The following is a 20,689-nucleotide window of genomic DNA, read 5'->3' as shown; positions in this document are numbered from 1 at the left end:
ACTAACCATAATTTGGTTCAATTATTTTTAAGTTCAATTTGGCTTAAAATAATACAAAACTAACTTACCCACTGTGCTTATCTTGGCTTGGAAGTGGAACATTCAACAACCATAAACATGATTGTGGTTGTTTAATCTTCAGAGAGGATGGTGTAAGCTCACAGGGAAGTCATATTTTCTTTGTTTTTCTTTTCTTTTTCTTTCTTTTTTTTTTTTTCCCTGAGAAAAGCTATCTTTAACTTATATTTAATTGAAAGTAAACTTTTGGAAAGTTCTTTAACTTCCTTTTGTGACTCCTGTAATTCCTTATTTAAATCTATGAATACAGCTTGAGATTATTTGAATCATACATACATCATCGGCCTCCTTGGATTATTTTAAGCCTTTATTGAACAGTTTTCTGTTTTTGTTTTTGTATTCAGTGTCATTATCTTCTATGTCCTTATTTGAAGATACTTCTTTGAATCTTTTTAGGAATCTTTGGTTGAATTTTTCATACTTCCAACTTTAGCATAAGTATTCTTTAATTCCTTCAATGGCTCCTCCCTTGATTTTTCTTAACATCTTTCTTACATTTTTACACATCTTTTCCAAGTCCCTTGTATTCTTCTTTGCCCTCCTTTAAAAAGTACTTGATTAATTGTTTGAAACTGCATTTTTACTCATAGATTCAGCTTCAGGCTACTAAAATTGGTTTGTCAAATATGTTTTTATTTTCAATTTTTCTTTCAGTTTAAACTAGGATGCAAGGCCTACTTGGCCTTCTTTATACTCTTCTTTGTGTTCTTCTTTGCATCACCCTTTGAGTCAGCAGATTCTGTGTCAGTATCTTTCTTGACATCTTTCTTGGCATCTTTCTTAGAATCTTTCTTGTCATCTTTTTTGGCATCTTTCTTGTCATCTTTCTTGTCATCTTTCTTGGCATCTTTCTTGTCATCTTTCTTGTCATCTTTCTTGGCATCTTTCTTGTCATCTTTCTTGGCATCCTTCTTGGCTTCATCCTTTATTTCACCACCAGGCTTCTTTTCATCTTTTTTACTCCCCTTCTTTGAATCTTTCTTTGCATCTTTCTTGGCATCCTTTGCTTCATCACCTTTCTTTGCATCTTTACCCTTCTTTTCACCTTCTGAATCGGAAGTTGTATCTTTGCCCGTCTTTGAATCCTTCTTACCTTTTTTGCTATCCTTCTTTGCACCTGGTTTTTCACCTTCAGATTCTGAAGCTGAATCCTTGCCCTTCACACTTTTTTTATCTTTTTTGCTATCCTTCTTTGCACCTGGTTTTTCACCTTCAGATTCTGAAGCTGAACCCTTGCCCTTCACACTTTTTTTATCTTTTTTGCTATCCTTCTTTGCACCTGGTTTTTCACCTTCAGATTCTGAAGCTGAATCCTTGCCCTTCACACCTTTTTTATCTTTTTTGCTATCCTTCTTTGCACCTGGTTTTTCACCTTCAGATTCTGAAGCTGAATCCTTGCCCTTGCCTTTTGCATCTGGTTTTCCATCTTTAGGTCCTTTATCCTTACCCTTGTCTGTCTTTAAATCTTTCTTATCTTTTTTTGCTTCTGATTCTGAATCTGATGTGTCCTCTGCTTTCTTGTCTCCTTTAACTTTCTTACTCAATCTTGGGGATAAAGTTTTCTCTGAAGGTGCTCCTTTAGCATCTCCCTTAGAGGATGGAACTGTTTTTTGTGGTGGCTTCCTCCTGGCAGCTAAATAAACAGATGGTCTCTCAGAAATTCTCATTAAAGAACGGTACATCCATAATGGTCTCTTGCGACCTTTTAATTGTTCTTCATCAATTTTCTGAAATAATGGTTAGAATAATAATGAGCAATTTGTGGGTGAGTTACACAGTTTTTATTAATAGATACCAAATATATTTTAACTTCAACCATAAAAAGATTTTATATTTTGCTCAAAAATGGATAAAGTATAGATTTCATAGTTTATTATGCTTTACAAAATTTCATCTTTCTTTAAACTAATGGAAAATCATGCCTTATTTGGGGCCTACTTTAAATTTAGGGGATTTTTATATTATCCTTGAGATTTTACATTAAGTTGGTATAGACCACCATTGATTCATTGCATGTCAGAACCTCTCTTTATAGTCAGAAGAGTTTTTTTTTTCTTCTGACTTGGTGTTCTTGAGAATTCTTAGAATATCATGCACACCTCCATTTCTAGGCTAACTAGCTATTCTCTAATATCTAAGTTTCAGTTAAGGCATAATTTTGTGTCTATTGCTATTTTCAAAGTCTCCGGAAGGTAGAATGCTACCTGTGGTTAAAGATAAAAGCTTGAAACTGCTCTTGCTTGGCAGAATATAAATTGAATATCATCATAGCTAATTGAAATAATAAAATGTGTAACAGTGCATGCTAATTTGAGAGAAATGATATGTTATGTTTCACCTCCTAATTTAACATTTGCAAAAACTAAATGGCAATAATAGCTCATTTTAGTTGAAATGTTAACAAATAATGGAGAAATAAATTCAGTAAAGAAAAAAAAAAAGGAATAGAAAAGAACTTTGATCATTACTGATGGGATACATTTCCTAAAACAAACAAGAGCTGATGATACATTCATTTTGTGGAAACATTTCTTTGAATATTTGCATATCCCATATTGACTTCAGAAACATTGGAAAATATTTATCTGCCAATACTTATAATCATGAATTCTGTTTTACAGGAACTGAGGAAAAATTGAAACTTCATCAAAGTATAATGTATTCCTATGACTCTAATAAGGGGCTTTCTCCAGCTGGTGAAGAGTTGCTGAAGTTTTATACTAACTGTAAAATTAGGGTCTCCAGATTTCTGTGCTTCCTGGACATATTTTTTTTTAAATAATGTGAGGTTACTTAACAATATAAAACAAGGAAGCAAATAAAATATTTCTATTTTTTCCAAGTAGTAGAATTTGAATTATCTTTAACTATGCTGCCAATATGGCACTTAACAGCCACAGATTAAGTTTACTGTACTTTAATTTAATTTAAATGTAAAATTTATTTCCTCAGTCACACTAGCTTCAATTCAAATGTTCAATAGCCACATTACACTAGAAAGGTAGAAAATATTCTCGTCTCTACAGAAATTGTGTTGGTGAGCTCTGATCTATAACACATATAACTATACACATATAACTAATTCTTACTAAGTAATTAATAATTACTTATTACTAACATTTATATGATTTTTTTCAATACTTACAGTAGCTGCATTGTCCCGTATTTGAGAAGGTTTTGATCTCCTTTTTGTTCCTGGCCGTTGTGGTTTGGGAAAAACCAGGGCAAAGTGTTGCTGATTCCATGATTTTTTGCTTAATTCACTGACTAAAATAAGAAAGATAAAACATACACTTTGGCATAAATAGTTAGAATTTAATCAGAAGTGAAAAGGCAATAAGTATATATCATACAAATGAACAAATAAGTAACTAAAATTATGGTTTCACGTATTTGGTAATATTTGAAAATTTATGTTATTAAATATCAATATAAGCAAATAAAATTGATTTTTCTATTCTGATCAGTTGTGCAGATAACTATATGAAATATTCATTGCAAAATGAATATAGTCTATAATATAAATAAAAGGAAATAGTTTTACTACTTCGTTTTGCATCTATCTCTTCCAACCTAGGTTTTTGCTTTATTCTTTTAGTTAGCATACAATTCTACTGAGAACAAAAATATGTTAACCCCTTCTGTAGCCCCCAGAGTACTGAGCACAATGTCTGGCATAAAATATTCACAAATATATGATTGAATCTAAGTGCTAAGGCTTCAGATCTCCTTAGTTTGTAATCATTTTCCTAGCTACAAGAGTAGATGCACACAAGAACTGTATTGATATAGGATATATATATATATATACTGGCAAATAAAAAGTCTATAGAAAGGTGACTGAGAGGATAAATTTACCTGAAGCTATAATAGAAATAATTAAAATATTTAAGTCATTAGACCAATGGGAGAGTTCATTACTGTATTTAAATATTTGTAATATTACTGTGTGGAGAAAATAGACTTTTCTTGTTAGTTTCCTAAAGACAGTATCAGGATCAATAGAAAATAATATACAGAAAGAAAGTCATATCTAAGCTCAATGTATGAGAGAAAACCACATATTTGAAGTCCCTGAAAATCATATAAATCTGCCTTGGTTAGCAATGAAATTTTTGGCCAATTATAAGCCAGATACAATCTATCAGGGATGTAGTAGAAGAAATAGCTGACACAGATGAGAAATTGTTTATTTAATTTCTACATTGCCATATATGGCTTTTATCATTGTGAGGCAAGTCCCTTCTATGCCTACTTTGTAAAGCATTCTTATCATAAAAGGGTGCAGAATTTTGTCAAATGCTTTCTCTGCGTCTATTGAGAGGATCATATGGTCTTTGTGTTTATTTCTATTTATGTGATGAATTAAATTTATAGATTTGCCTATGTTGAACCATTTCTGGGATGAAGCCCACTTGATCATGATGAAAATATTTTTGATGAGCAGCTGGATTTTGTTGAGATTTTTTGCATCTATATTCACAAGGGATATTGGTCTGTTGTTTTCTTTTATTGTTTGTTCCTTTTCCTGGCTTTGGTATTAGGGTGATATTGGCTTTGTAAACCATGTTGGGAGGATTCCTTCCCTCTTGATATTGTAGAATAATTTGTGTAGGATGGGCACCTAAAAAAGTTCTTCTTTGTAGATGTCATAGAATTCAGGTGTGAAACCATTGAGTCTGGGACTTTTTTTTTTAGGAAGGTTTTTTTTATTACCACTTAAATTTGGGTAATTGATATTGATCAGTTCAGGAATTCTATATCTTCGTGATTGAGGTGAGTGAGTCTGTATGTTTCAAAGAATTTGTTCATTTTTTCCATATTTTCAAGTTTATGTGCATAGAGATTTTTATAGTATTCAGAGATGATATTTTATATTTATATGATATCAGTTGTAATTTCTCCTTTTTCACTCCTAATTGAGCTTATTAGAGTCCTTTATTTTCTGCTTCTCATTAAGAAGCATCTCAATTCTGCTTATTTTTTCAAAGAACCAACTTTTTGTTTTATTAATCTTCCTTATAGTTCTTTGATTATCAATTTAATTTAGTTCTGCTCTGGTCTTTGTTATTTGTTTTCTTCTGCTGGGCTTGGGATTGGTTTGCTCATCCTTTTCCAGATCTTTAAGATGATTCATTAGATTGTTGATTTGTTATCTTTCTGTCTTTTGGATGTAGGCAGTTATCACTATGAATTTTTCTCTCAGGAATGCTTTAGCTGTATCCCACAGATTTTGATAACTTGTATCCCCTTTTTTATTTAGTTCAAAGAATCTTTCGATTTCCATCTTAATTGCTACTTTGACCTAGTATTCAGCAGTAGCTTGTTTAATTTCCATAACTTTGAGTAAATATGAGTGTTTCTGTTGGAGTTGATTTCTAATTTTATTTAACTGTGGTCTGAGGAGATGCCTGATATTTCCATTTTTGTAAATTTCTTGAGAAATGTCTTGTGGCCTAGGATGTGATCAATCTTAAAGAACGTCCTGTAAGCTAATGAGAAGAATGTGTTTTGGTGGTTTTAGGGTAGAATGTTCTGTAAATGTCAGGTAAATATATATATATATATATATATATATATATATATATATATATATATATAAAATAAAACCACAGCCAATATCATACTGAATGGGAAAAAATTGGAAGGATTCTCACTCAGAACTAGTACCAGACAAGGTTGCCTGCTATCATCACTTCTATTCAACATAGTGCTGGAAGTCCCAGGGCAGTTAGAAAAGAGAAGGAAATCAAGGGCATCCAAACGGGGCAGAAAAGGTCAAACTACCACTCTTTGCAGACCTTATATCTAGAAAACCCCAAAGATTCTGCCAAGAGACTATTGGAATTGATAAATAAGTTCAGCAAAGTCTCAGGTACAAAAGCAATTACACAAATCAATAGCATTTTTGTACACCAAGAACAGTGAAACTGAGAACCAAATCAAAGATTCAATACCTTTTGCAATAGCAACAAAGGAAATAAAAATACCCAAGAATACATTTACCTTAAGACATGAAGGACCTCCACAGGAAGATCTATGAAACACTCAAGAAGGAAATACCAGAGGATGAAAACAGATGGGAAACCATACCATGCTCATGGATTGATGGAATCAACATTGTTAAAATGTCTATGCTACCCAAAATGATCTGTTGATTCAATGCAATCCCTATTAAATAAAAACATCATTTTTCACATGTCTAGAAAAAATAATCCTACACTTTGTATGGAACCACAAAAGACCCCATTTAGCAAAAGCACTCTTAAGCAAAAAGAACAAATTGGGAAGCATCAATTGACCAGACTGCAAATGTACATGCTGTATCTAAAACAGCATGTTACAGGCACAAGAATAGAGACTTAGACCAATAAACAGGACTGAGAACCCAGTCATAAAACCATCATGATATAACCATCTGATTTTTGACAAAGTGGACAAAAACATACAATGGGGAAAAAGAATCCCTATTTAATAAATGGTTCTGGGAAAATTAGATAGCCACACAAAGAAGACTAAAACAGGATCCACACCTCTCACTTCTCACAAGAATCAACACACAATGGATAATAGACTTAAACTTAAGGCATGATACCATAATATTTCTAGAAGAAAATTTTGGAAAAACTGTCCTAGAAATTGGCCTAGGCAAAGAATTGAAAAGAAGTCCACAAAAGCAATTCCACCATCAACAAAAATAAGTAAATGGCAACTGATTAAATTAAAAAGCTTCTGCACAACAAAAGGAAACTATCACTTGAGCTAATAGACAACCTACAAAGGGAAGAAAATATCTACATGCTATGCATCTGACAAAGGGCTAATAACTAGAATTTATATAGACCTCAGAAAAATCAGCAAGAAAAAAATCCAACAACCAAATTAAAAATTGGCTAAAGGACATGAAGAGAAACTTTCCAAAGGAAGATAGACTAATGGCCAACAAACATGAAAAAAATGCTCAGCATCTCCAGTTATCAGGGAAATGCCAATCAAAACCACTCTGAGATACCACTTAACTCCAGTGAGAATGGCTTTTATCAAAAAGTCCCAAAACAATAAATATTGGCATGGATATAGAGAGAAAGGAACACTAACACACCCCTGGTAGGATTGCAAACTAGTACAATCTCTGTGGAAAACAATATGGAGATATATTAAAGAGCTAAAAGTAGAGAGAGGATCAAGATGGCAGACGAGAAATACCGCCAGACAGAGTGTCTCTGCAGAAAAGAAAGATTCTAGCAGAAATTAGAAAAAAGAAGCAAGAAGGCGAGCATACAGCGGACGAGGGATGGAAGGAGGGGTACCTGAGACCCCGGGGAGACTCCATGGGAGGAGGCTGCGAAGGAGAACTGGAAGCTGAGACCGCCGGAGCAGCCCGGAGACCAGCGGCAAGGGTAGGTGGATAAATCAGCTTTCCCCTCCCCTGCATTTGGGACTGCTGGTGGGCTCCCCAGCAGATGGAGAGACCTGCGGACTCCAGCCCAGAGACAGCCACCGCCAGCTAGCGGTGAGCCTATAGCGGACGTGGCACCAGACTCCCAAATCCCTTGGGGCACCTCCGTGTGCACAGACCCGAGCCTTATTGCCTCCTTCTCCCCTCCACCAACCCTACCCGCGGCTGCCCAGAGAGACAATACAGCCACCAGCTGGAGGCACCTCCAGGGAACAGGACCTTCCCTTTTGGGACCCTACAGCTGACTAAGGGGAACTCAGACTGTGAGCTCCCTACCCGCCAGCTCTCCCAGGTGCTGCTGGCACGGTGTCCCAGGAGAACGGTGCCGACTCAGAGGCTGAGAGACACAGACACAGCTTGGGCTCCCCGTGGGTGAATTGGGACCAGAACTCCTCTCCCTGGTGGGGATACAGTTTGAACTCTGGGACCCAGAGGTCGGACCTGCAGACCAGATCCCGTGCACCGAGGTCTAGCATTGCCCAGGGCACAGAAGGGATATTCATGAACAGCCTACTGAGGTGTGTGTGCCTCCAGGGGCAGAGCAGCATCCTAGAGGGCAACCCTCCCCCCAAAGGGAGGCCGTGTGCCCAGCCCAGGTGACGTTCCTGCGCAGGGAACCTCCCCGCCAGCATCACAATCCCGGGAGGCCTGGTGGTGTGTGGTCTGGCCTGCTGGCAGAGGCCCAGGAGTAGCTGCGGAGTTTGGGAGGGTGGAAAGAAGCCAGGCCCGCTCCAGACTGCCGTGTCAGACAGCCCCACCCCCACAAGCAGACTTTCTGGCTGAGCAGGACCATTCCAGCCCCACCCTGACAGCTTTTCCTGGAAGAAGAGAACAGAACTTTGACCCCTGCTAAGGGCATTGGTGGTGCCTGAGGGCAGGTTTATCCAATCCAGCTCTGCCCAGAACAAGAGCTGATAACAGGACACAAAAACAACAGCATAGCCTGTTCCTCCAAGCAAGCGCCACCTACTGACAGGGACGGCATCCTGCACAGCCTTTTCACGGTACCCACTGACTCATTATACAGGGAGTGGTCGAATCTCACCCACAGACACCACCTAATGGCTCAGAAACTAAACAAGGTGTGTGAATACCCAAACAAAAACCTAAAGGAAAGAAACAACAACTGATCAACATGGGAAGAAATCAGCGATGGAAATCAGGAAATATGAAGAACCAAACAGAAAACACACCCCCAAAGAGGAGCACCAGCCCCCTAGAAACGGACACCAACCCAAATCAGGCAACCAAAATGACAGAAGAGGAATTTCGTATGTGGATCATAAGAACACTCACCGAACTGCAACAACAACTCAATAACCAACACAAAGAAACCACAAAAAGCCTCCAGGACCTAGAACAAAAGTTCACTAAAGAAATAGACACAATGAAGAAAAGTTTAACTGAACTCCTAGAAATGAAGAATCAATTCAGGGAACTACAAAATACAGTGGAAAGTCTCAAGAACAGGGTAGATCAAACAGAAGAAAGAATTTCAGAGATTGAAGATAACACCCTCCAACTAAATAAAACCATCACAGAGATAGAGCAGAGAAACAAGAGAAAAGAGGAAAGCCTACAAGAGATGTGGGATTATGTGAAGAAACCTAATGTGAGGGTCATAGGGTTACCAGCCCATGAGAATGGCTCCCTGGGAAATAAAAGTTGATTATTAATTCTATTCCATCGCTGTTTTGCTTTCTTCTCTCTGAAGGGGAAGAAGACAACACTCAAAGGTTGGACAAGCTATTTGAAGATATAATAGAGGAAAATTTCCCAGGCCTTGCTCAAGATCTCAATATACAAGTTCAAGAAGGGTCAGAGGACCCCTGTGAGATTCAATGCAAACAGGAAGACGTCACGACATGCAGTCATCAGACTGACCAAAATATCAACTAAAGAGGCCCTTCTAAGAGCTGTAAGATGAAAGAAGCAAGTGACATACAAGGGAAAGCCAATTCGAATAACACCAGACTTCTCTAATGAGACTTTACAAGCAAGGAGAGACTGGGGCCCCATTCTCACTCTTTTGAAACAAAACAATGCCCAGCCTAGAATCTTATTCCTGCAAAACTAAGCTTCATATATGAAGGAGAAATAAAGACATTCTCAGACAAGCAAAGTCTCAGAGAATTCACCAAGACAAGACCAGCCCTACAAGAAATACTCAAAACAGTGCTACGCACGGAACACCGTAATAAAAACTCACGAATATAAAAACAACCAAAACCCAAAGATTAAAGACCAGATAATACAATGGCTCAAGAGAGAAATCAAAGCAACAACATCTAACCCAACAGAATGAACAGTAATCTACCTTACCTGTCAGTTATCTCAATAAATGTGACTGGCTTAAACTCTCCACCCAAGAGACAAAGGCTGGCTGAATGGATAAGAAAATACAGGCCAAGTATATGCTGTCTTCAGTAAACACATCTAACCTGCAAGGATGCATATAGACTAAAAGTAAAAGGGTGGAGATCAGTATTCCAGGCAAGTGGAAGCCAAAAGAAGGCTGGCGTGGCAGTTCTAATTTCAGATGATTTAGTTTTTAAAGTAACAAAAGTAGTGAAAGACAAAGAGGGTCATTATATAATGGTGAAGGGCACACTTCAACAAGAAGAGATAACAATTATAAATATATATGCACCCAACTTAGGTGCACCCAGTTTCATAAAGCAAACCTTACTGGATCTAAGCAAAAGGATTATTAGCAACTCCATAATCACTGGAGATTTCAACACCCCACTGACGGCACAAGACAGATCCTCCAAACAGAAAATTAATAAAGAAATAATGGACTTAAACAAAACCCTGGAACAACTGGGTCTGACTGACATCTACAGGACATTCTACCCAAAATCCACTGAATATACATTCTTCTCATCAGCTCACGGGACAGTCTGTAAGATTGACCATATCCTAGAGATTTACACAAAGTAAATCTCAAGAAATTTAAAAAAATAGAAATCATACCATGTACCTTCTCAGATCTCAGTGGAATAAAAGTAGAAATCAACCCTAACAGAAACTCACATTTCTACACAAAAACGTGGAAATTAAACAACCTCCTAGTAAATGACTAATTCATAAATGAAGAAATCTAGATGGAAATAAAAAAATTCTACACTCCTACACTGCTGGTGGGACTGCAAATTAGGTCAACCTCTGTGGAAAGCAATATGGAGATACCTTAAAGCGATACAAGTGAATCTACCATTTGATCAAGCAATCCCATTGCTGGGCATCTACCCAAAAGATCCAATGACACTCTAAAAAAAAGACACCTGCACTCGAATGTTTATAGTAGCACAATTCATAATTGCAAGGCTGTGGAAACAGCCCAAGTACCCATCAATCCAAGAATGGATTAATAAAATGTGGTATATGTATACCATGGTGGTATATGTATACCATGTGGCATATGTATACCATGTGGTATATGTATACCATGTATACTCCATGGTATACCATGGAGTACTATTCAGCTCTAAAAAACAATGGTGATATAGCACATCTTATATTTTCCTGGTTAGAGCTGGAACCCATACTATTAAGTGAAGTTTCCCAAGAATGGAAAAACAAGCACCACATATATTCACCAGCAAATATGTATTAACTGAACAGCACCTAAGTGGTCACATAGGTACTTCAGTAATAGGGTATTGGGCAGGGGGGTGGGGGGCGGGTATATACATATATAATGAGTGAGATGTGGGGGATGGTCTGGGGGATGGTCATGCTGGAGACTCAGACTTGTGGGGGGAGGCTAAATGGGCATTTATCGAAACCTTAAAATCTGTACCCCCATAATATGCCGAAATAAAAAAATAATAATAAGTAAAAAAAAAAGAAAAAAAAAAAGAGCTAAAAGTAGAACTACCATTTGATCCAGCAATCCCATTACTGAGCAACTACCCAAAGGAAAAAAAGACAATCTATAAAAAAAGACAATTCACAATTGCAAAGATGTGGAAACAACCCAAGTGCCCATGAATACATGAGTGGATTAATAAAATGTGGTACATGTATACCATGGAGTACTACTCAGCCACAAAAATCAATGGTGAACTAATATCTTTTGTATTATCCTGGGTAGAGCTGGAGCCCATTCTTCTAAGCAAGAATCACAAGAATAGAAAAACATGTACTCACCATCAAATTGATACTAATTGATCAACACTTATGTGCACATGTGGAAGTAACATTCATTGGGTGTGTGGCAGGTGGGAGAGGGGAAGAAGGAGATGGGTATATTTACACCTAATGGGTGTGATGCACACTGTCTGGGGATGAGTACTCTAGCTCTGACTTGGGTAGTGCAAAGGCAATATATGTGACTTAAATGTTTGTACTCCTGTAATATTCTGAAATTCAAAAAAAAAAAAATATAAAAGAAAAAGAAACAATTTCTACATTACATTTCAACCATAAGATTATCTGATTGTATGATTTCTCATATATAACTATGTCCACCTTTATGTTGCTGAACTTATTTTCTTAAACTTCCTTGAATTTAAAACAAAACAAAACATATTTAAAAGGTATTTGCTGAGCCCATGAGAATGGCTCCCTGGGAAATAAAAGTTGATTATTAATTCTATTCCATCGCTGTTTTGCTTTCTTCTCTCTGAATGAAGGATAATAATCACTTATCTCTAAAATTAATCATGCATGTTTTATAATAATTATTGAACTGTTTCTTACCTGGAATGTAATTATCATATGTCCCAAAGTTTATTTTTTGGCTATTAAAATAAAAGGAAAATGTTTTTATTAATTTATACAAAATCACTGTATTTAATGATAATTACTATACATAAACACTTTCAACCAATAACTAGAGAAATATTTTGCATTCTCAGAGCTCCATTATTATGTAATTATCCCCATGATAGTAGTGATAAGCACATGTGTTTTCAAACTTCAATAGAACCAAACCAGTTTACCAAATATTCATATATATACATATTTAAAATATACAATAGATATATAAACTCAGCAAATTGCTCATTTGAAATATATACATTTTTAGTTGCAAAACTATGTTTGAATTATTTTCCCACCTCATATTCCATATTCTCTTGTAATTGAAACAAGATACAAGTTTATAAACACTATGCTTAAGCAAAAGGGGGTCCTCAAACATTATGAAAACTCCACCAATTCCAAATTATTAAATGGCATATATGTGTGTCTTTCAATATATGTGTGTGTATATATGTCAGCATGCACCACAAGTATTAATAAGGAATTTCATTGTTTTTGTTCTCTAAAAATATCTGAAAAATAAACTAAGTTGCAAATTATTTTTCATTTATAAATTTCCATTTATTACTATATAAACATGTTTTTCCCATGAAGGACAGTTTTATAATTTAATATTTATTTGTTTGTAATTGAGGCCAATCATAAGACTTGATAAAGAAATATTATTTCATATTGTTTTATTATATTACAAACATAGAGCCATTGTTGATCATAATAAATTTGAAACTTACACACACACACACACACACATGCACATACTCACACACATTTATATAATTTATTTAGTTTGACAATATGTATATTAAGAATTAAGTACATAAAAACAGTATCTTAATACCTTGATTAAAAAATGAAATCCAAAGCATGAAATTTGCACATATTTATTGTCATATAAAAATTTGAATTAATTGCATGAAATTTAATATTTGTTGAACAATATGTTATCCAGCCCAGTATTTATTTAACTGAGTATATATACCAAAATTACTTGCCCCACTATATCTGAATCTCTAAGTTTAGATCCATCCAATATACATTTTTACACTGCTAAAGAAATTTTGCTTCTCAGCTGATGTATTACAAATGCCTTGAAAGAGGAAGTATTTCAGTTTCATGAAACAATACTGTTAAACTTGACATTTTTTAAATGTTACATAGGAATTATTCATTAATTTCTTGTATAATCTCTAGGACATATTCTTTGATCACCAAGAATCTGAATTAGAAAGCAATAATAAAATTATCTGGAAAATGCATAAATATTTAAAAAATAAATAGCTCCCTCTAAAGAACAAATGGTAAAACAGAAATCACAATATGAATCTATTTAAGAATCAACTGACCAATTACTTATCAAAACTTTTGGACTACTGCTAAAAGTGCATAGAGGAGAATTTATAGTTTTAATGCTTTGCATTAGGATAACAATTAAATCAATGTTTTAAATCTCTGTATTAAAATTAGGAAAATAGTATGAGGAAAAATGTAGAGGAGGGGGAAATATGTTCCCACTCATTTCTGAGACCAATATAAATAACCCAAACCTCCCAAATTTTTATTTTCAGAAATGTATATTACAGATGAATACCCTCCATTAGTATAGATACACAATTTCTTAAAATTTAACAAAAAAGGTAAGTAACATTCACTCATAATAAAAAATTCTAAGAAAACTGGTAACACAAAGCATAGTCCTCAAATGGATAAAATGTATCTAGACAATGCCTACTGTTAAAATCAAACTTAATGGTAAAATGTTGATTGTCTTTCCCTATAAATAAGAAATAAAGCAAATATGCTCACTCCTACCATGTCTACTAAACATTGTAATCCAGACTCTATTTTGTTCCATAAGAAAATAAAAGCATCAGGTTAGAAAAGAATAAGTAAAATTGTCTTTATTTGCAGAGGACATGATTGGATAAATAGAATATCTAATGACATCTACATGAATAATTATTAGACCTGATAAGCAGATATAGTAAGATTATATAATACAGAGTCTAATTACATAAGTTAATTATACTTCTATATACCAGGAAAATTGGAAGATATAAATTTAAGTAAATAATATAATTTGTAATAACATAAAAACAAATTATATAGAAACAAGTTATTCAAATATATACAAGACCTGGATAAGAAATATAAAAATTTTCTTCAGGAAAGTAAAGAACAAGAAAAGAAAAACAACCAAAAAGAGAAGTATATTAAAAGACATAGACACAATATTTATAGCAGCTTTATTCACAATAACCCCAAAACTAAAAACAAGTGCCCAGTAACAGGAGAAGGTATCCCATTTTCAGCAATGTGGAATATAATGTATTTGCAACTTAGGGAAACTAGGTTTTTGTTTTCCTAAACAAAAACTTTATATTCAAGTGTAGGAAATATGTGGGACTTTATTTTCTTAAAAGACAAAATCTGTGGTATATTAATACAATGCAATACTCCTCAGCAATTTAACACTATGAATTACTGATATGTGCAACTTATTTTAGGCAAGTTAGTTTATAGTAACTGAACAGACATTTATTGGAGAGAGACAAGGTGTATTGACTGGAATCTGGCACAATGTAACTTTCTGGTGTGGTCAAAATTTTCTATATATTAATATTTCTTAGGGTTGATTAAGTTAGTGTTAGTGACCATTCAATATATTTTGATTTCTTGCATTTTTTCTAAGAAGAATTTATAGGAACCCAAAATAGCAATGATCAAAATACCACAGTCACCACTCACTATGTAAATTTGCATATGTCATAAGCAATTAAATTAATTTAATCTTTTGGACTAGATGGCATTTCCCCGCCCTTTTTCTCAAGTTTGGTTCTGGTGGTGAAAGTATATCTCTTTCCTTGCCTCTCTGGGACAGTCAAGAAATTCTCTAGATTAGGATGCATTTGGATTCAATATTTGATATTTTTTATTTTAAAAAATCATAACAAAGTTTATCACTTATTAGTTTTTTAAATGTTTGATTTTGAAACATTTTATATGATTGCACATATATTTGCATCATTTAAAATTAAGTCTCCCAAGAATAAGATCTAATTTAATGACTTACCTTAAGAAGAGGAAAAAAATGTGACAAGTCAAAAAGATATTTTTTTCTCACTATGACTAGGACTTGAATTAAAGTCTCTACATATATGTAAGGAAACAAGATGAAATGGAATATAGAAGCCACAATTCTGCCTTCACTTTAAACCTATTTAATCATTTTAAAATATTTTTAAGTTATCTGTAAGTTTTTTGAAGTAAAGAAGGTATCCCATTTTTAGCAATGTGGAATATAATGTATTTGCAACTTAGAAAGGGAAACTAGGTTTGTGTTTTCCTAAACAAAAAGTTTACATTCCAGTGTAGGAAATATGTGGGACTTTGTTTTCTTAAAAGACAAAATCTGTTTTTTTTATATTATTACCATAAAAAGTTTTTTAAAGGGGTAAATATTTAACCAACTTTGTATTTATTATTTTTTTCCATTTTAGTCTGAAATAGTTTTATTCTAAATTAAAAATACACCTGCCTTTATTTTGCCTGTGATTGTATCTTTGCTTGGATGTGTTTTAAAAATGTATAATAAATTTAAAAGTCAAGGGTTCTAAACAATCTGATATCTCCCCTAGTTTCATGTAAATTGTCAACAGTCCTCCTGTTTGTATAAATATCCCCAGGTACACTGCCAGATGACTTTAGATTTTTGAATTCTACATAAGCTCAGGGAAAATAAGACCATAAAAGATGTGGTAGAAAGTTTTCCAGGGACTGGGACTGCAGCTCGCGTCATTCCTATATATGTTAGAGGAGTGTTTGTGTACAGGCAAAGGTCAACTTCCCCACAATTATTGTTTGGCTGAGGGATGGCTCTGTGTGTGGTAAAATTTTCTATCTTTCACAAACATTTTCTGGAGCAGTTATTCTCAGCATACCTTTATTTTGAAACTGCCTCCACAAAGACATTTTGCCATGTTTAAAGACATTTTGGTTATCACAATTGTCTGTGTGTGTGCGTGTGTGTGTGTGTGTGTGTGTGTGTGTGTGTGTGTGTGTGATATTGGCATCTAGAGGGTAGAGACCAGGGATGCTGCTAAACATTTTAAAATGCATCTTACAATGCACAGAATGCTGTATAACCCTCTCTCAGCCTCTGACTGCTTCCCTTCCCCACTCCAAAAGAGTTTTCTGGCCTAAAAGATGAGTAGTGCCAAGGTTGATAAACACTTTTCTAGATTAAAGTAAATTCCTAAGCCAAGACAGTAAGGGAAGACTTTATTAATGCTGCTCAAGGGAGAGAAAAATATAAAATATACAGTAGATATGAGATCAGAAAGCTAACACTGAAAGTTAAATGTTCATATTTTTAGGCACCCTGTCTGATACCAAATGTTTGTGAGAATATCTCCCACTTGCTTCATAAGTCTTCTTAGATCTATTCAACATTAGAAATGGAGGACTGAGTTGACTAATACAACCTGAGTTGGAGGCCAAGGCAAAAAGAGGTAAAACCAGTAAGCGGGGCAGTTAAGGTATAAACAGAGCAAAGTTATTAAAGAGGAGTAAGTGGGGAGGGGAGAACTGAGCTCAATGAGGAAAATTTTCTTTATCAGGTTCAAGTTGGTATCCATGGGCACAGAAATGTTAGGTCTAAAACTAAGACTCTGTCATTCTTAGAAGAATTCAGAAAAAAGAAAAATTATTTTCTGCATCTTAAATTCTCTGTATTAAATAAATTGGCAGTTGTCACTTGATTCTAAAAATACACTAATTTGTTATTAAGGATTTTTGTGTATGCTGCTTTGGCTAATGGTGACGCCATTTGATTACGATTTCTATCACACTTTCCTTCTAAAATAACGAGAGTTTTGAGATTACACTAGAATAACACCATAAAGAATCATAAACCTAAAAATACATTTTCACACATTGTGATAAAGTCTTCTGAAAGCTATACAATGATTTAAATATTTTAAAGAAATAATTAACGTACAGTATATTTCTGGAAATGTTAGGTGCCAGAACACAGTTTACTACTGTGCAACAATCATGAAGTCATTTGGTCTCTAAAGCAATCACAACAAATGCATTCAAAGCTTTATCAAAAAATGGCCTTTAAAGTAATGTTATAGCAAATAGACACAAGTGCCTATGGAAAGCCTATTTTCAAGATTTACATTTTGTCTCTTTAACAGTACCTAGTCACTGTTAAAGAAAAAGAAAATCAGCCACACTTTTCTTAATATTTCAAAATTCCATTCCTTTATCTTTGTTCCATGCCCTCTGCAAAAATGTATGCATAATAGAAAATTGTTCTTTGCCTACCTTTTAGAAACACAAAATAATTTAAGCATAAGCAAACTACTGTCATCAAACTTACTTCTCATGCCTGGATAATGTACTTTACATTAAAAAGTAGTTTTGTACACTCAATATTTCTCAAGGGAGAATACAATTAGCATTTGGTTGGTCTTCTTTGGGAAGGGCTGCCCTACTTATTACTAAAGATTAACACTCCTGACTTACGCCCTCTCTAGGTCAGTAACACTTCTCTGTCATTGTCACATACACAAAAATTGTTCCCAGAAATTTCCAAATGGATCCTAAAGGGCTGATAATCTTCCGACTGAGAATCATGAATTATTTTATTTTATATTCCCCAAAATACAATGTGATGAGAAATAATGTAAGAAATACATTATTCTTACATTAACTGAATAATGTAAAAAAAAATCAAAAGCTATGTATCTATTTTGATCTTGGATTTAAACAACTTTTGATGTTGCTTCAGAGCATATATTTTTGCTTAAACACATTGTCTCTTGCTTATCGATGGCATAACAATAATAAATAAACATCTCTTCATAATAAAGAGGATAAATGTAAAGCTAACTAGAGTAGTTCAGTTATTTTAAAACATAAAATTTGACAAATTTGACTTACAATCTTGGTACAGACATTATTCCCACCTCTTACTTGCCAGGACTTAAGTATGTTAATTCAAATTAGTGATGATGATAGGTGACATCATAAAGAGGCCAAGAGCACTGGGAATTAAAGGGGAAAACCAAGAAAAGGCACTTGTGTTTTATGCTTTCTAAAATTCTAAGGTTAATGCTTAGAATTGGAGGATAATCTTACTCCTTATTCCAGACTAAATTTAGCTGGGAGTTTTAAAAATAACAAATTGATTTTATATCTTAATAAAATACTTGTTTTAATTTTCATGTAGTTGTGATTTGTTGATATATGAGAAAAAAGATAAATCTAAACATTTATCCACGAAGATCAATTGTAATCTATATATCCTTATATACGTGTAAGTTTTGTTAAATACTTTGCATAATTTTATATTTCCTTTTTCTATCTTATTCTTATAGCTAGTTCATTGATATAAAATTTAAACAATAACTTTACTTATAAACTTGGAAATGCTTATTGAACTTATAAACATAAAGTCAGATTTGAGTTAGTACATTTTTAGTACATGTATAATTCTACCTCATTAATAAATGAATATAAGTACTGTATAAAGTGTGATTTAAACATGTCTTATTTAACTCTTTTTAGAGCATTTCAACTAGTTTTTTTCCTCAGGGAAAAATTTTTATTAAACTTCAGTAAGAGATAAACTATAAAAATCTCTGTGTTTTGACTCAAGGAAAGTTTTAAGTGAATTGAAATGTTTCTCATTTTTCATTTTTTTTTTTGTTTCATAAACATTTTTTTTAAAGTTCAAAGATTTTTTTTATAAAATAAGAATGGCAACTTTTTTTTGAAAGAAATTCTTTCATGACTTTTACAGACTTTCTCCCATAACTATAGGTTAATTTGGGCTTTTAAATTTGTTTTTAGGTAGATTTTTATAATACCGATTATTCTGAACTTTTACAGTTTCATCATAATTTTCAGATTAATAACAATGGAATAGAAAATATAATTTGTCAAAGCTATTTGAGAGGTTGAAGCAGAAGAATCATGTGAGCCAGGAATTCGAGAACGACATTGGCAACATCATGAAATGCCATGTCTTTCTCTTTCTCTTTCTCAAAAATAAAATATACACATACACACACACACTTCATTCACTTTAATCCTCTGTTCAGTTTTGATTATCCCATTTCTCATTTTTTTTTTTTTTTTTTTTTTGAGACAGAGTCTCGCTTTGTTGCCCAGGCTAGAGTGAGTACCGTGGCGTCAGCCTAGCTCACAGCAACCTCAAACTCCTGGGCTGGAGCGATCCTTCTGCCTCAGCCTCCCGAGTAGCTGGGACTACAGGCATGTGCCACCATGCCCGGCTAATTTTTTTTTTTTTTATATATATATCAGTTGGCCAATTAATTTCTTTCTATTTATAGTAGAGACGGGGTCTCGCTCTTGCTCAGGCTGGTTTTGAACTCCTGACCTTGAGCAATCCGCCCGCCTCGGCCTCCCAAGAGCTAGGATTACAGGCGTGAGCCACCGCGCCCGCCCCCATTTCTCATTTTTATTATTTTTTGTTTTTCCTGTATCTTGGATTGAAGTGATCCAAGTGATCCATTTTCATTTTTTTTCCCAAATGTTCAATTTATCAATGTATAATCATTTTACCACTAATATTCACTTACTTTTTGTTTATTTCTTTCATTTTTATATTAAGGAATATTTGCTGCTTCTGTTCATATGTTCTATTATTCTTTCTCAGGTATTCTGAAATAGAAATTGATATTTTATTCATTTTTTTATTGTGTGTAATTTGAGACAGCACAAATATATATCCACAAATTAACCTCCAAATATAAAATTTCTATATCATTGATATTGTACACTTATTACTCTAATTTTTAAATATTCTATTTATCCGTATAATTGGAATTGGACAATTGAAGCATGCTAATTGACCAGGACTGTTTGTTCAACTGTTTCTGAACATTAAATGAAAATGATTATTTTCCACAAAATGATACTGTCCTTTCTGTACATGAGTTATTAAATGGCTTATACTAATTAGCTCATAAGATATATCTAGTCGTTTTCTAATCATAAAGTCCACAAAAATTAAGCTCCTAAATGTGAGCTTGTCTAGATCAAAAATGGCTGTCTGAGTTTAAAAATTGATGAGAATCGTTCGTAAATTTATTTATTTTTATTTATTTTTTATTTTTATATAAAATGGGACTGTTTATGTAACTGATTTTTAAAATATAATACACACCTTTTTAACATTATATAATCTTTCCTTCCAAAAGAAATAATATCACTATGTTGAAGAGATATCTGTACATTCATGTTTATGGCAGCATTATTGCTCAAAATAGCCAAGATAATGGCATCAACCTAAGTGTCTGGGATTATTTTAAGATTTTTTTCAATTGCAGAAAATATGCAGTGGGAAGGATG

The 20,689-nt window shown here is 34.0% G+C and overlaps 1 protein-coding gene across 1 annotated transcript in view; it reads right to left on the bottom strand.

Annotated features, from left to right (window-relative positions):
* Positions 1-18,323, bottom strand: part of CYLC2 (cylicin 2) — a 30,579-nt gene extending 12,256 nt beyond the window's left edge. The window contains exons 1-4 of the mRNA XM_012768939.2: positions 18,254-18,323; positions 12,245-12,285; positions 3,224-3,345; positions 69-1,805 (exon numbers count right to left, since the gene is read on the bottom strand). Coding sequence (XP_012624393.2) covers positions 753-1,805; positions 3,224-3,345; positions 12,245-12,285; positions 18,254-18,270 — 1,233 coding nt within the window. The 5' untranslated portion in view covers positions 18,271-18,323 and the 3' untranslated portion in view covers positions 69-752. The remainder of the gene's footprint in view (positions 1-68; positions 1,806-3,223; positions 3,346-12,244; positions 12,286-18,253) is intronic.
* Between the last annotated feature and the right edge of the window lie 2,366 nt (positions 18,324-20,689).

The sequence above is a fragment of the Microcebus murinus genome, chromosome 12 (genome assembly GCF_040939455.1).
Source record: "Microcebus murinus isolate Inina chromosome 12, M.murinus_Inina_mat1.0, whole genome shotgun sequence".
In the NCBI taxonomy this organism is placed as follows: domain Eukaryota; kingdom Metazoa; phylum Chordata; class Mammalia; order Primates; family Cheirogaleidae; genus Microcebus; species Microcebus murinus.
The sequence above is the reverse complement of the archived record's forward strand: the minus strand, read 5'-3'. Positions and strand labels throughout refer to the sequence as shown.